General features: G+C 41.5%; 1 protein-coding gene and 1 long non-coding RNA gene across 4 annotated transcripts in view; one reads left to right on the forward strand and one right to left on the reverse strand.

Moving 5' to 3' along the window:
• Positions 1-14,399, forward strand: part of FBXO21 (F-box protein 21) — a 36,603-nt gene that overhangs the window by 908 nt on the left and 21,296 nt on the right. For all 3 annotated transcript variants that reach the window (XM_020878846.2, XM_020878841.2, XM_020878843.2), the window contains exons 2-7: positions 265-400; positions 2,278-2,372; positions 9,185-9,306; positions 12,222-12,368; positions 12,667-12,803; positions 13,784-13,920. In XM_020878846.2, coding sequence (XP_020734505.1) covers positions 265-400; positions 2,278-2,372; positions 9,185-9,306; positions 12,222-12,368; positions 12,667-12,803; positions 13,784-13,920 — 774 coding nt within the window. The remainder of the gene's footprint in view (positions 1-264; positions 401-2,277; positions 2,373-9,184; positions 9,307-12,221; positions 12,369-12,666; positions 12,804-13,783; positions 13,921-14,399) is intronic.
• On the reverse strand, positions 3,389-7,432 carry LOC110128196 (uncharacterized). The gene is made up of 3 exons (XR_002311081.2): positions 7,182-7,432; positions 6,270-6,440; positions 3,389-6,094 (listed from the first exon to the last, which is right to left on the reverse strand). It is a non-coding gene; the product is annotated as an uncharacterized lncRNA (long non-coding RNA).

Consider the following 14,399-nt stretch of genomic DNA (forward strand, 5'->3'; position numbering starts at 1 on the left):
TTGCCATAACTGTGATTGTTGTTGCTACGACTGTCCCCATTTTATAAGTGGGGAGTGGAGACACAGTATTGATACTGCTAAGCCAAGGTCACGGTGTGTGGGAGTGCGTGCGCGCCGAGTGAAGATTTGAACTGGGTCCCTCACCAGGGCCGCCCCTGATGCCTAAACCCAACCGCTTTCGCTGTTTTCCAAAGCTGCTTTTAATTCATGTTTATTCTGCCTTTGCGTCTCTGTTATGCTGAGGGGGTGTTTTTCTCCTTGTAGGTGGCCTTCGCTTATGAAACACTACAGCCCCACCGACTACGTCAATTGGTTGGAGGAGTACAAAGTTCGGCAAAAAGCTGGGTTGGAAGCCCGGAAGATTGTAGCCTCGTTCTCAAAGAGGTTCTTTTCAGAGCACGTAAGGATCTGTTGATGGAGCTCTAAGCATTTGCCTGCTAGCGGTGGTCTGCGTCTGGGTCTGTAGGCATTAGCTCATCCAGCTCTTTTTGCTATCTCCCTTTTCAATGCGCTCACAATCCCTTCCTCACTTAGATGACTGCAAGAGTCATTGTGTCCTTTCCCCCTGTCCAACAACACGGAGCCATTTGTCCCTGCCAGCATTACTTTTCTAAAGCCAGAGAGAATGGGGGGAGGGAGGGAGAGGGAGGGACCCGCAGTGCAATGTGGAGGGAATCCAGATCAGCACTATTTCTCTTTAAGGGGGTTAGACAGTATTTTTTGCAGTCGCTGCATGATTGGGGGTATCATCCATGATCGAACACTACAAATTTCACCCAGTTGTTTTCCCAGAAGGGTTGACAAAATTAATAGGGTTCTCTCTGGCTTTGCAGGTTCAAACCAGTAGTGAATGCATTATTTGTTAAGGTATCAGAGGATTAAAGGCTACCCATAAAGCAAGAATTATTACTCCCTCAGTGATACCATCTCATATTCATTATTTCTGAAAAGTTGTGGGGTTTATTTGTTTGTTTTTAATGTTGCTGAAATGCATGGGTTTGTTTGGTTTCCCTTCCACAAAATGCCTCACAGAAGTTTCTGTATGAGGTCCTGATTCTTAACTTTTTGCACATTCTGGAAAAGAGGCAGCACTAAGATTTTATTTCTGATTGGAGGTCCAGAGATGGAACCAGTCTGATTTATCCTGATTTACTGAACATTAATTCTGATTTTTAATTTTAATTACTATTATTTAATGTTTCACACATTCCCTTTCAAGTTTTGAAAGGGAAAATTCTAACTTGGCACACAGTTGAATGTATCTCCCTAAAAAGAATAAAGCTAGGTGTTCCCCAGTGTAATTTGTTTCTATAAACAAGTGTTTGTTAATGTCAGAATGACCAGAATTTGTGTCCTATTTGGAATAAGCCACATGCTGGCTAAAAGCACTCATAGTCTCAGATATTCCACACTGGTTTAAGTACGTTTGCACACACATACGTGGGGGTGCTGGATGTGTTTGGTGCACTTGGACAGGAGCTACTCGTTTGCAGCCTCTACTTACAGTTCAGCTGGTTTTGTGTGTGTATTTTAAGAGCCTCAGCCTTTGTCTAGTAATGGTGCATTGTTGTGTTTCTCCCCCAGCTCCGTCTTTCCCTGTCCCTCTGCATGATTAGAAGTGTGTCGAGGACTTTGAACATAACAGGACTATACTAGGACTGATCTGTGGGTAGATGACTTCGGCTCAGGACCCTTGTGCTCCTGTGTTTTCCACATGCACACAGGCTGACAAGAAGTTTCCTGCCTACTTTCCGGAAGAAAAGTGGGAAAGGGAATCAAATTTTTAAACCGAGGTGGGGTGGGGGGGGTGGAATCTTACAGCTCATCGGCACCACCACCTCAGCTTACAGAGGAGAAAACATGCCTGGACCTTCAGAGTCACCTAAACCCCTAGACTTCTCTCTCTGGCCCTGGACTCCTAGTTGAATACAGTGTTGCCAGCACAGAATAGGTACTGTGAAAGACACCGTTTTTATATTTCTAGTCCTCCTTTCAGAGTTGTTTTTCCTTAGGTGAGAACTCTGGGTTATCACTTTCAGAAATTCCAGTCTATAAATTCCAAATATAATTCATTTGCAGCTAACAATATGATTAGAACAAATTACTGTTACCCCACAGGTTCCTTTTCTTCCCTAGTGGGTGGGTGGTGCCAGATAGTGTGGGAGAGGTGTTACCACTTCCTTGGAAGTGAACAGCTTTGCTTGTAACTTGCGTGTGTGAGAGACAACAGCATGGCTACTCCTCACTGAGGCCTCTGTGTGTCTGTCTTCTTCATAGGTCCCTTGTAACGGTTTCAGTGACATTGAGAATCTTGAGGGCCCAGAGATATTTTTTGAGGATGAGCTGGTGTGTATCCTAAATATGGAAGGAAGGTAAGCTGTATTTCTATCAGGAGTTTGTTTTATTAATAACCCCAGGATTGATTGCTGTAATAGGTATGTGGCTGAACCAAGAGACATATATTTCAAATGTTTCATGTTACATTCATGTCGCTGTAGTTACATTTTTGAAAAATTCCATGTATACAAGGTAAATATACCAAGACAGTTAATATTTAAAGAAATGGTACAGAAATCCTTGTGGGAGAATTAGTATATATTCCTTCTGGGGGTCAAATACTGTGCTCTGGGTACTTGTGTCTATTATGCCATTTGGGTAACACAAATTATCCTTTCTTTGTTGTCACTGCCAAATTTATCTGTTGTGAGCTGAATTTAAAAAAATATTTTTCTTAGGCATGTCTTATTTAATGGATAATTTTTCATAGTTTCTAAATTCTGGTAAGACGTGATCTTACTTTATGGATATTGTAGATACCTGGTAGAGTCGTTCATCTCTCCTGGTCAGGAAGAACCCTTTGTCTCTTGGTTGTTACTTAAAGTTTTTTATGCTTTGTATTTTCTACTGTGAAGGTTAATTTCTAGTTTACCTGAAAGATGACTTGACTTCCAGCCTGACTTACCTATGAAAAATATTTTCTGCTCTAAAAGTTCTGGAAACTTGACTTGAGATGGAAGATAAGAATGCTATTTTAACATCTTCCTTAAGAGAGCTCATTGTGAAATAGCTCACAAACAAGGCATGAGACATTTTTCTTTACTGTGGTCAAAGGGGTTTTAGGAGAGCAAAATATCTATCAGTGGAACAACTGTGGGGAGAGGTAAGATGTGTCACTATTCTAGGCCTTGGATGAGTCCTGATGCAGAGGTCATTTTTCTGTTTCTATTTTGGTTTATCTATAAATGAATTGAAGTGTGATCTAATAGTCAGTATTGTGCAGCTTTAAAAATAAAAGTTGACCTCTCTTTTCTGCATATATACACATAGACTTTTAAATACATAAATAGTCAACACTACTGAGTTTATTGGTTGGTTGGGTTTGGTTGGATGTTTAGTGCAGACTTTTTTTTTTTTCTTATTTATGTGGCTTTTCCTTCCTCTCTTCTCCCTCCATTTGCATTGGCCTTCCCTGCCCCCACTCCCATAATTTATGATGACAACCTAGATTGTCGGCTTCCATGCTAATATGATATACATGAAGATGAAGGGGAATCATTACTTTACAGAACTGAGATCATATAATAGGTACTTTTCAATAAATATCTTTTTTTTCCTCATTCAACATTACCTTGTGGAAATCTGTCCTGATCAATTGGTAAAAATCAAATTCACCTTTAATAATGACTGCCTGCTTTTTTGTAGTATATACCATGACTTATTTAACCATCCCTCTGTTGATGATAACCACTTTCTTCTCTATTTTGTGTTACTGTGGAGAGTGATGTTTTTAGTGCTTTCATTTCTAAGTGTTAATTCCTAGGAGTGAGTTTCTGAAGTCAGACTATAGAATGTTATTTGAAAAACATAAGGCAGAGGATAGGAGACATAAGAGATGCAGGTTCAATCCCTGGATCGGGAAGATCCCCTGCAGGAGGAAATGGCAACCCACTCTGGTATTCCTGCCTGGGAAATCCCATGGACACAGGAGCCTGGTCAGCTGCAGTTCATAGGGTTGTAAAGAATTGGACACAACTGAGTGACTCAGTACACACGGCAGAGCGTGTCCTTGAGTAAGAAGACTTATTACAAAAATGTCAGTTCTTCCAAAATTAGTATATAAACTTAATACTGCTCCGTTTAGGATCCAACAAGAGTTTGTGTGTCTTAAATGGATATTATTGTCATAAAATATACACAGAAGAATAAATTCACAAGAAGAGCCAGAAAAAAAACAGTTTTTAAATAATCACAATGGGAAACTTCTGGAGTAGGAAATGGCAACCCACTCCAGTATTCTTGCCTGGGAAATCCCATGGACAGAGGAGCCTGGCAGGCTACAGTCCACAGGAATACAAAGAGTTGGGCACAAGTGAGTGACTGAACACATACACACAATAGGAAACTTCCACCACTTGATATTAGAACATATTATAATGCTGCCTGTTATCAAACATTACAAAATTTGAATAAAAATGGATAGCTCCATCAGTGGCAGAGGATCATTCAAAGCCATGTCCTAGCATAAAAGATAACATATTTAAACTCAGAGGGGAGAAGATGGATTATTTAATGAATGGTATTGGACATAACTGAATATCCACCTGGAAGAAAGTAAAACTTACATCATGTACAAAAATTAAATTCTAAGATTAAACAACCTAAAATTTTAAATTATCACGTGAAAATTCTTCAAGAAAACAGGAGACTTCATGTACAATCTAGGAATTCCTTCTGAACCATGACTGGTAATGCAAAGGCACTTAAAAAAAAAAGACAAATGATTTTGCAGTAAAAAAAAAAATAGATTTGTATGACCAAAGAAACTGTAAACAAAGTCAGTAGAATACTTAAAATTTCTGAAAAGAAATTTTAAAATATACAAAGGATAGGACGATAACATTCTCAGGAAAGCAAGTCCAGGTACTGACAGTCTAGTAAAAATGCCTTTAAATTCACTCAGATAAATGTTAAATAATAATGAAGTACTGCTTTTTTACTTATCAGATTGGTTACAAAAAGACTAAATATGAATAGCCAGCAAAAAAGTATATTATTATAGTTTTTTTAAGAAATAAGGTATCATAAATATGTTACTTTTTAGCCTGACAAATATTTTTAACCTGAAGCAGGGTTGTTTTTTAATAACAATACTTTCATGTTTGTAGATATTTGGGGGTGCTGGTTTTCATAAATGACCCTATTTATATTCATTCTTGGCAAATGACTTAATGTTTGGATATGGAAAGCATAGGAAGGAAAAAGTGTAGTTTCCATAAGTGCTGAGGCACTGATCCCTGGATATTTGAGAACAGTTTACATTTACATTTTTCATGGTCTTAAAAAAGAGTAAATAAAGATTTGAAGCAGCATATTAGAAGAGCATACACCATAGCTAAGAAAACTGACCCAGAATGACCAACACCGAAGCATATTTCAGTAAAACTATTGGACTTTAAAGACAGGAAAGTCCTTTGAGAATTCAAGCAAAAAAGATGAAGCCACTTACAAGGGAGAGTAAGTCAGAATATCATCAGACTTTCCAACAGGAGTAGTCTATGCCAGAGAAAAAGAGTTACACATTTAAGATATCCAAGGATGGAGAAAGTCAGCCGAGGATTTTTACATCCAGCCAAATTGATTTCCGAGTGTAAAAGCTGTGGAGAAACCTATCCACTTGCAGTAATTCAGGGACTTTTGAGCTCTACCTGAAAAATCTGCTAGAAAATAAGCTTCAAACAACCGAAATAATCAGAGAGACCCTAATACAAGGACTAGTGGTGAGCATTAAGTATAGGTTTACTTGTAGAATTAAATCCAAGTGACAGTTGATACAGGTGAAGGTATTGTATGTGGTGGCTGTAAGCTCTGTGTAGATACAATACAGCTCTCCAAAAGAAATGAACAGACAATGGGGGAGAGCATGAGCAAAATGTTTCACTGTTTTCAGGAACCATCAAGGTGATGAGAGTATTGGTCTTGTTATTCCTAGGCTGGTGTGTGTGTATGAAAGAGAGAGAGAGATGTGGAATAAAACAAGTAAGTGATCATGTGATATTCTGATTCATTCCTGGTATCCTGAAGAAACAGGAATCTCCTGGAGGAAAAAAGATTATATATATATTATATATATGTATAATAGAAGGTAAAAACTGTATAGTTGTGAGTTTAAATTAGATGTATCAGTATGAACTCATAAGATACTTGATACTGAAATATGTGTTAGGTATATATGTATACATATGTACACACACTTAACACACTAGACTCACTGAAAAGGTCTGGAAGCAAGAACCAACCCAGCAGAAATGATCATCAGTAGTCCTCAGACTGTGGTCTTCTGTCAGTACTTCCCACAAAAGCAGCCAGGGTTTCTGGAGAAATGGCTGATTCTAGGTCCAGAGCAGAAAATGTAAAAGATGACCCGGAAGCATCTTGGAAGCCTGGAGCCAGGTAGCAAGGAAAGTAACAGTATTTCATATCAGAAGTATTCATGGACAGGAAGCTTGCTTTAGGCAAGTAAACAGTGTTTCACATCAGAAGTATTCATGGGCCAGTGTGAGGAGGCTTCCTTTGGTCCGAGATGTGATGATTCGATCATCCACATGGACAGTAACTAGAATGTGAACTCATAATACTTAACAACACCTAATTGGTCACCTTTGGAGGATAATAACAACCCAAATTATTGTTTTGGGATCTGATAAAAGTAGTGAGCATTTATTTTGCCTTTTCCTACATACACTACCCCTGGGGGACCAGGTAATAGATGAAGGAAAATTATTCTTTATAGTAAAATATTCTAACTAGTAGTGAAAAGGGATAGTTGAATAAGAATATCACCACTTTAGGGCCTTTGGTGAATGAATGGACCTGGGCCTTTGAGTAGCAATCACTGCTGACATCACAGAAAGAGACAACTGAGGCACGATTGCCTTCTTACCGAACTCACTACCATCTATGAAGGATAAACAGAATCTAAATCTGATCAAGCCTCTACATCCAGTTTACAGGAATTTAGAAGACAACATGTTAAGCTATGCCATGTGGATGCAGTCAGCAAATTCCAGACTATGGGAAAGTACAGGTCAAACAACCAGGTTTCTTCAACAAATAAAATACAAGGGGGAAAAAAAAAGATGAAGGGGAAGCCTGTGAATTAAGTGATTTAAAAGGAATCTTACCAGAATCAGTTCAGTTCAGTCGCTCAGTTGTGTCCAGCTATTTGCCACCCCATGAATCGCAGCACGCCAGGCCTCCCTGTCCATCACAAACTCCCGGAGTTTACTCAAACAAACCCATGCCCATCAAGTCGGTAATGCCATCCAGCCATCTCATCCTCTGTCGTCCCTTTCTCCTCCTGCCCCCAAATCCCTCCCAGCATCAGGGCTTAGCAGATTAGTCTGGAGTTTTTAGGGATGCATGTTTGTGAAAGTTCTGGAGAAAAGCAAAGTAGTGATGACCGTAGAACATGGATTGTGATGGTTGTCACGGGGTGGGGGTGGGGCAGGGGGAGAGGGCCCATGGAGGGCTTCCAGGGTTTCTTCAAAGTCCTGTTTCTTGGCCTGAGTGGTGGATCCAGGGGTGTTTCCCTTATAGTAATTAAGTTATTTATTTGATTCATGTGATTTTCTCAATTGCAGTATTTTACAACCCAAAGATTAAAAAGCTGATAAAACCTCTGTTGATTTTCATTTACTCCCTGAAGATTGAAGAGTCCTTTATGTATGAAGCTAGGCAGATAAGATAGTCATTGACTCCCTGTTACTTCCCACATTCCCTGTGTGTACTTGAGAGATCTGGTGGAGAATTCAGTTGCTCAGCAGTTATTTACTGAGCATCTGCTGTGTCAGACATTATTCTGGGTGCTGAGGCTACCAGCAGTGAGCCACACTTAAAAACCTTGCCCTCAGGGAGCTCACACTCTAGTGGAGAAGAGAGGTGTTGAACAAAGTGAAATATTTTTTAGGAAATGAGAAGGGTTCTAGAGAACTATTAACCGGGAAACAGGGTGAGGGAGTCGGGGGGGTGGGGTTGGGGTCCAGTTTTAAACAGAGTGAGCCTTACTCAAAGTGACATTTGAATCAAAACCTGAAAGGAGATGAGGGCACAGATTGCAAATCTGCAGGGAAAGGGTGTTCTAGTCAGGAGGAACCGAGTGCCTAAGGGTGAGGAGGCCTAATGTGAGATCCACCAGCTGTGATGAAGGGTCGGTAAGAAAGCCCCCATGGCTGGTGACTGGACTGAGTGGGGGGTGGGGGGTGATACGGGAACTGAGGGGTCAGTTAGGTCACTGGGGCACGGTCATCGTGGGGACATGGATTTTTCCTTTGAGCAAGGTGGAAAACCGTTAGAGAATTTGGGGCAGAGGATTTTTCTGCTGACTTCACATGTCAGCTGAAATCCTCTGGCTGCCCTGTTGAAGACTGACTGCGACTGTAAAGCAGAAGCTGCTATGAAACAGATGAAAGAGGATGGTGGTTTAGATGAGTTAGTGAGACTTGTTTATGTTTCCGATACATTTGGATGATAAGACTAATAACTATTGGCAGAGGATTGAATATGACTGTGAGAAAAAGCAAGGAGTCAAGGATGACTCCAAGGGTTTGGCCCACCTGGAATGGTGGAGTTGCCTTCCCTAGGAAGGGAAGAAAGTTAAGGTCTCATCAGATACTGAGGTGGGATGTCATTGTAGCAGTTGGATGTACAGGTGTGGAGTTGAGGGAAGAAATCAATTCTGGAAAATAAATCAGGGGCTGTCGGTATGGATGGTATCTGAAGCCATGAGAATGGATGAGGCAGCAGCAGGCTGAGGCTGAATTACCCCTGACAGGTGCCAGGTGGCCAGCAAGCTTCCACGTGCCTCACGCCTGTCTCCTGAGACTCACCCAATTCCCCTGACTTTTCAGGTTTCTCTTTCATTTCCTGTTAGTAAATCTGAGGCCAAATGGATAACGTTTCCTGAATTTCAGCACAGCTAATTTATTGGTAAATTACAAATTCCAAGTCCTAAATTCTGCTGTTTCCATGATAAGTACTCTACACTTGTGAGCCAGTTGTACTTTTCTTGTTAAGTAGACTCTTAATACAGTATGATTAGTATGATGTAAAGAAATGGGTAATGGAAAGTTTTAATATCTTAATTCTTAATTGACTTATTGCTAACTTGTTTGTTTGTTTTTTCCAGAAAAGCTTTGACCTGGAAATACTACGCCAAAAAAATTCTTTATTACCTAAGACAACAGAAAATTTTGAATAATCTCAAGGCTTTTCTTCAGCAGCCTGATGACTATGAATCGTATCTTGAAGGTGAGACTTCAGCCCTGATACTGTGATAGTCAGCTAAGTTGCCCTTAGGAGCAGCAGTGGAAAGTGGCCCTGATGAAGAAGCAGTGGAGGAAGGAAATTGCACTACATGGGCTTCTGGAGGTTGGGATATATTGGTCTGATCAGTTAGCTAAGCAGAATGATTGCATTTAGAGCTAAGATCTGGTCAGAATCTTGAGCTGTCTGCTAAAGAGTGTTTTCTAAAGATGCACTGTCAGTTCAAAGTATGAAGCTGATATTTTAGCTAAGGAGGTTAATTCCCCATTTTTCTAAGTTTTAAAGTCTCATTTCCACATCAGAAACAAATGTGTCCAGTTTTGTGTCCATGCGACCTTGAGCAAATCCCTTAACCTCTCTGGTTGGAGTTTAATGAGGACAAAATGTTCCTGCACGTCAGTGAGTCTGCTCGTCCATAATGAGTAGTGAGTGGAAAGAAGTCCTGTGGACAGGCAAGATGATGGGTAGAACTTTCTGTTCCTGTCCAGTTGGACAAGAACACAATGTGACTTCATTTTTTAAAAACGATTTTAAATTCCTAACATATTACCCAGACACTCCCACGGATTATGGTTATGAAATATAGGTGTGACTCTTCATTCACTTTCATTCCCTACTCCCAGTGATTTACCCAGTACATTAATTTTTTTTTCCTTATTCAGAATCATGTCTCCATTCTATTCCTGGTCTCATGCAGGCCTCCATGCCTCTCCCAGCAGCAGCTTTCTAAGTAGTACCTGCTTTCATGGGCATCACCCCTTCTGACTCCCAAGTCACCAACATACAGTGCTAAGTCTCTGCCTGCTTTCAGTCCCCTCCTTAATTTGGTTAGGCCTTTCTCCATCACTCTCCAAAATGTGCCATTTGCTCCAGCCAGGCCATCTCCTCACTGGCACCCTACGCACAGACACCTGGCTTCACCTCCTCATACACGGTGTCCCTTTTCTTTAGGATGCAGTTCTAAGTCCTACTCGCCCTCCAGGTTCATTCCAGGTTTCATTTGCATGAAGTTTCTCCGATGGCTGCAGCACTTGCAGATTTTGCTGCCTCCAGCCTAACAGCAGTGGCTGGTAAACGCTGTCCATCCTTTCTCCACTGGTCACTGTATTTCTTGGTTCTTTGGCCTTATAATCAAGGTATACTCTGCAGTGCCGTGTGCATATTCTTCTTGATTGATCTTGTTGGTTGTGCTATCCAGAAGGACTTGAAGTGACTGCTTCAGTTCCTGAAAATATCTTCAGTGCCCTGGAGTCTTCACCTATGTGTCCTGGAGTTGAGAGTCATCTTCTGTTTATTCCATAGTCAGGAATAACTTGATGAGCTTTATTTATGAAAACAATTACTTCTCTTTCATCTTTATTTATAATATTATAAAGTAATATCATTTTTTTAAGTTCAGTCACTCAGTCCCGTCCGACTCTTTGCAACACCATGCACTACAGCATGCCAGGCTTCGCTGTCGCTCACCAACTCCTGGATCTTGCTCAGACTCATGTCCATTGAGTCTGATGACATCCAACCATCTCATCTTCTCTCATCCCCTTCTCCTCCTGCCCTCAGTCTTTCCCAGCATCAGGGTCTTTTCCACTGAGCCAGTTCTTCACATCAGGTGACCAAAGTATTGGAGCTTCAGCATCAGTCCTTCCAATGAATATTCAGGACTTATTTCCTTTAGGATTGACTGGTTTGATCTTCTTGCAGTCCAAGGGACTCTTAAAAGAGTCTTCTCCAACACCACAGTTCAAAAGCATCAATTCTTCAGTGCTCAACTTTCTTTATAGTCTAACTCTCACATCCATACGTGTCTACTAGAAAAACCATAGCTTTGATGGACCTGTCAGCAAAGTAATGTCTCTGCTTTTTAATATGCTGTCTAGGTTGGTCATAACCTTTTTTCCAAGGAGCAAGCATCCTAATTTCATGACTGCAGTCACCATCTGCAGTGATTATTTTAAGTAGTTGAGTGAATAGAAGTTGGCTCCAGGATTCTGGTTCTGAGTGACAGACTAGAATCATCTGATGCCATTGATGAAGTCTAGGAAGCAGCAGTCAGATACAGTGGATCCCAGAGCCATGCAGTAGAAACCTTGTCACCTGGCTGATGGGGGAACTGAGGCCCGGGAACCAGGCTGGGCTGGTGGAAAAACCAGAACTGGAGTCCAGGTCACTTGATACCCATTGGGGATCAAGTTAGGGAATCGGGGTCCTGAACTGGTTTGAGACCTCATGGATTTTAAGGGAATCCACAGCTTCCCAAGTGAAACTATCCTATGACAAATAAGCAAGTTAGCTCTTCGATTCTAGGGTTAAAAAGTGACCTGAGGCAGTGAAGAATAATGATTTTTGACAGTGTCTCTGGTGTGCTCTGTACAGCTTTTTAGCTCTGGGTTTCCTGAGTGTAACTGTTTAATTTCAAAGTCCAGTCATCTCCAAAGTCCACTTACTGGCTCACCTTTCAGGGGAATAGTTTGTGGAAATGGCGTATGTGACATTGCGGACTTTCGACGATTTTTTTTTTTCAAGTCAAAATGCTGTCGTATACTATTGAGTTCTCAGAGTTGTTGGATTTTGAATTACAATTAAGAGGGGGAGAGAAGTAGCCTGAAAAGAGCTCCTTTGTGGTGTTTATCTCTTGGCAGTAGACCATGGATATATGTGTCAGAGTGAGTCCTTGACTTCTGAGAGAGTTTTGGTATATTAATAATAATAATGAAATGTCAGCTCCTTGGTTGTAAGCATGTTGCCCCTTCTCAGTAAATTAGAAGCCAGGCCTGACATCCAGGATAGGAACTGTCTGAGGAGTGGTGTAAAGAGCTATGGCCCCAGGAGTCTGGGACGAATGACCGCTGTTAAGAAAAGGCAAATGTAAGAACTTATCCCGTGATTCTTATTTGTTTCAGGCGCAGTGTATATTGACCAGTACTGCAACCCTCTCTCTGACATAAGTCTCAAGGACATCCAGGCTCAGATTGACAGCATCGTGGAGCTTGTTTGCAAAACCCTCCGGGGCATAAACAGTCGCCACCCCAGCTTGGCCTTCAAGGCAGGTGTGGAATTGCTTTTGATCCAGCTGTATTTGTAAAAGGAAAACCTAGAATGATTGGTTAATTTGGAAAATTCTGCAGTGCGTTCCCATTATGTCCCCCCAAAGCGATTGATAACACAGCCACCTGTTCACCCCGATGATGTCAGAGGCTTCAAACACAGTCTCCTTTCCACCCAGCATTGGCAGCACCTGATGAGCCTTCTGAGGACGCTGCCAGTCTGCGCGTCAGGGCTTGTTGGGGACACGCGTCACGGCGTAATTTGTGCTTGTGTCCTCAGAGCAGGTCTCTTGTGTTTCAGGTGAATCCTCCATGATCATGGAAATAGAGCTCCAGAGTCAGGTGCTGGATGCCATGAACCACGTCCTGTATGACCAGCTGAAGTTCAAGGGGAACCGAATGGATTACTACAATGCCCTGAACTTATATATGCACCAGGTAAATGCGGGGGTGAGAGAAAATACAGTTATAATATATGCTGGTGGAGCTTATCTCTGATGGATCGTACAGTATTTGAGGGCAAGTACTAGATTTTGTTGGTCTGTCAGTGCCTGGTGAAACTTATTTTTTGCCTCTCCTATGAGGGTATTGCTGTGGATTTTATCTGATTCATCACAGAGCACCCTCTTGTCTGAAAACCCTCGAGGTAAATTCCTGGCTCAAAATAGGTACTCCTCTGACTCAGTGTGGTCAGATCACTTCTTGTGAACAGTAAACTGTGACACTAAGCAGGTCTCCCTTTTTGTACCAGCCTCCAGGAAGACTGGGGAAATAAGTGATCAACTGCGCCATTGACGCTTACTTTTTGTTTGCTTCCTACTTGTCTCTGTTTTTATATCTGTTCTGTTGCTCTCTCTGAGACCTGTATTTTCTTTTGTCATAACTTACACACTTTTCTTTGAAATACCCTTAAGTTCTTCCTAGAAAAAGGAGGGCCTGAACCATAGGTCTACAGACTTTTGCTGTGAAGGCCAGACTTCTCTTGGCCTGGCTCTGCAGGCCGAATGCCCTGTGTCCTAACTGCTCAGTTCTGCCCTAGTCATGTGAAGGAAAACTTGGCAAATCATCCAGAAACAAAGGAGTGTGGCTGTGTTCCCATAAAACTTTGTGTGTGGACGTGGACATGTGAATTTCACATAGGTTTCACATTTTATGAAATAGTGTTCAGTCAACTTTTTGTAAACATTAAAAACAGGCTAAAATTCTTCTTAAGCAGGCAGTCCAAAAACAGCTGGTTGGTCTGATGTGGACTGTAGTCTGCAGAGCCCTGATCTAAATAAATAAAATACTCATCCATTTAAGTCTGAAAAACCTATCCTTGCACCTGCTGCACAGTGGGCACTGACTGGGAAGGTGTGTGGAAGAGGCAAGAAGGTGTGGTTCATTTGTGTGAAGCTAAAGCCTGCTTTCTCCTCTAGGTGTTAATCCGCAGAACAGGAATCCCCATCAGCATGTCTCTGCTCTACCTGACAATTGCCCGGCAGTTGGGGGTCCCACTGGAGCCTGTCAACTTCCCCAGCCACTTCTTACTAAGGTGGTGCCAAGGTGCAGAAGGGTGAGCCATCTCTGACGCTGCGTGATTGCCCTGTGCTGAGAGAAGTGTAACAGCGGAGGTTATCAAGGGGACCAGGGTGGTGAGAGAGCTGGTTTGCTCTTGATTGAATCCAAATCCATAATCTGCTCAGGGGAGAAGGGCACTCTGCATTCTTCTACCTTGTTTCTCCTCAACGGGAGTGTGAATCTCCAGATATCTCAAAGAAACCAGTTTTCTCAAAGAAAACAGTTATCTCAAAGAAAGCAGTTTACTTTTGAAGGACTAACAGTTCAGGGTCTTGTATGAATCTCAAAGTCCCTTTGTTCCAAAGCAAATCAGTGACAAAGAATTCTTTTTTTATGTGTGGGTTTTTTTTTCCATTTATTTTTATTAGTTGGAGGCTAATTACTTTACAATATTGTAGTGGTTTTTGCCATACATTGACATGAATCAGCCATAGATTTACATGTATTCACCATCCCGATCCCCCCTCCCACCTC

Source organism: Odocoileus virginianus, chromosome 12, assembly GCF_023699985.2.
Source record: "Odocoileus virginianus isolate 20LAN1187 ecotype Illinois chromosome 12, Ovbor_1.2, whole genome shotgun sequence".
NCBI lineage: Eukaryota > Metazoa > Chordata > Mammalia > Artiodactyla > Cervidae > Odocoileus > Odocoileus virginianus.